The 2,137-nt window shown below is 49.3% G+C and overlaps 1 protein-coding gene across 1 annotated transcript in view; it reads left to right on the top strand.

The window, feature by feature from the left end:
- The first annotated feature begins 1,056 nt into the window (after positions 1-1,056).
- The window catches only part of LOC139212788 (transcription factor COE1-A-like), an 82,895-nt gene continuing 81,814 nt past the window's right edge, over positions 1,057-2,137 (top strand). The window contains exon 1 of the mRNA XM_070843320.1: positions 1,057-1,644. Within this exon, the coding sequence (XP_070699421.1) occupies positions 1,514-1,644 (131 nt within the window). The 5' untranslated portion in view covers positions 1,057-1,513. The remainder of the gene's footprint in view (positions 1,645-2,137) is intronic.

Genomic DNA, 2,137 nt, shown 5'->3' with positions numbered 1-2,137 from the left:
TCTTGCGGCGCTAGTCTGCAATAAGCAGGCCTACGGAGTACAATGGGCAGCAGGGATATGTTGTGACTATGAAATATGGCTTTTATAAAGGAGCCTAACCAGTCGGTCTAAATACAACTGAGATCTAAACGTACAGGCTGAGGTCTCATATCAAGCGCAGCAAATGTCTGCAGCTAAAATTAGTCTAATAGCCGTGCTTGATATCCATTGTTTTTATTTTTTTTTTATTTCTTTAAATCACAGTTTGGGACTTGGAATTAATTTGGTTAATATCACGAGAAAGATTCGTTTCGGGAGTGAAATTGGACATAAAGAAATAATGTGTGCATGTATTTTCTTAAAGCTCCAATCAAAGGCTAAAAAAAAAAAAAAAGAAAGAAATACAAGTGTCTTTTTTTTGTGTCCTTATCTAATATTCCCATGATGCTCTGTGCGCGTAAAAGTAGATGGATGAGAAGTGTTGATTGTCCTGCAATCGAGAAATATCCTCCCTGCTGAAGTGCCATTAAGCAATTTGTACTCATTCCAGCATCATGTGCGCTGATTCTGCTCTGCATGCGTAAAAGAAAAAAACACAACATAAAACTTTCCCGGTCGATTTTCAGCGCTGTGGTGCGCACAAGACTTAACCTCCACGTTTAACAGAGAAGAGATGTTTTTGTAAGAGGACACAGAGGGTATCCGGGCAGTGGTGGTGGGGGGGCAGAGGGACAGAGAGGAGCAGCTCCGTGGCCGCTCTGTAAGGCGGACCTGACTCCACTCTCGCCTTTTGTTTGGGGGCGTCTCCTGTCCTCTCCTCTCCTCCAGTCCCGTCCCCTCCTCTCCTCCGGTCCCCTCCCCTCTCTCCCTTCCCATCCTAGCTCCCTCTCTCTCTCCCCCCGGGGCGGGAGAAGCCCGTGTTTGGTTCTCAGAGAGAGTCCTTTGGGAAGAGTCACAAAGCGTTTTTCCTCAGAGAGGGAGCGGAGAGGCGAGAGCTCAGGAGCCGATCCGCAGGAAGCAGCGCTGCTCCGGACACCGCAGACCCCAACACGTCCCGGACCACTGGGCTGTGGGGGACAAGAAGAGAAAGCAAAGAACGACAAAAAAGGGGAAAAGAGAAGTGTCAGATGATGATGACATCTGATCTGGGTGCTAGTTGATCTCTCTTTTCTGTCTGACAGCCTGAACTCTGGAGCTCCGAGCGCACCAGGAGTGACTTTCTGACACCTTTTCACGCTGGGTCAGTCCGCGTCCTGCAGCCCTCCTGGCGATTTGAACCCGCGTTTGAAGTCTTTGGACATTTTGGATCCTACTATTCCGATGTGATACCCCGTCCGGTTTAGCACGCGCCCCCTCCTCAGGACTAGAATTAGAGGAATACACAGTTAACAGCTTGATTTCTAGCGAAGCGCACGCAGCAGCAGCAGCCGCAGCAAAGAGCGCACACACAGTATCGAACCACAGTGAAGGACCTACAGGAGAACAAGTGCACGGACAGAAATAAGAGCAGACACCGAGCAACTGAGGTCTGTTAATGTTTGGGATCCAAGAGAGCATCCAGAGAAGCGGCAGCAGCCTGAAGGAGGAGCCGCTGGGAGGCATGAACGCTGTCCGGAGCTGGATGCAGGGGGGCGGCGTGCTGGACGCCAACACGGCCGCCCAAAGGTGAGCTCTGGTCGGGTGGAGGACACATGCTGCCACCCCCCAAACACGGGGACAACGTGGTTTTTCTGTCAGGACCCAGAGACCGCCTGTGCGGGACACGAGGCTGGGTTGATGGGGAGAGGCAGGCGGAGCTGCTGTCCGGAGGAGGACATTTGGATTTAACTGCTGCTGCTGAGATAAATTAGATTTTCATGCAGGGCATCAAATTCCAAAAACACACCAAATCCCCTGTTTGATTTTAACACAACACACTAAACAGTTGATGGCAACATGTGTTTGTGCTGCAGATTTTTACGCACATGGCTGAGGTTTTATGAGCATTAAAGCCAGAAGTAAAAATGTATAAATCAAGCCTGTGGTTGTGTTTTAAAATGAGGGGAAAAAAATATGTCCAGCTTCCCTCTTTTCTAACTATGTGTCGAAACTCATGGGTGCATTCAAAGGGAACACATTTCCCACTTGGCCCACAGAGTCAGAGATGTAAAGGTGGATA

Source organism: Pempheris klunzingeri, chromosome 14, assembly GCF_042242105.1.
Source record: "Pempheris klunzingeri isolate RE-2024b chromosome 14, fPemKlu1.hap1, whole genome shotgun sequence".
Taxonomy (NCBI): Eukaryota; Metazoa; Chordata; class Actinopteri; order Acropomatiformes; family Pempheridae; genus Pempheris; species Pempheris klunzingeri.
Note: the sequence above shows the minus strand (reverse complement) of the source record. Positions and strands in the feature narration are given on the sequence as shown.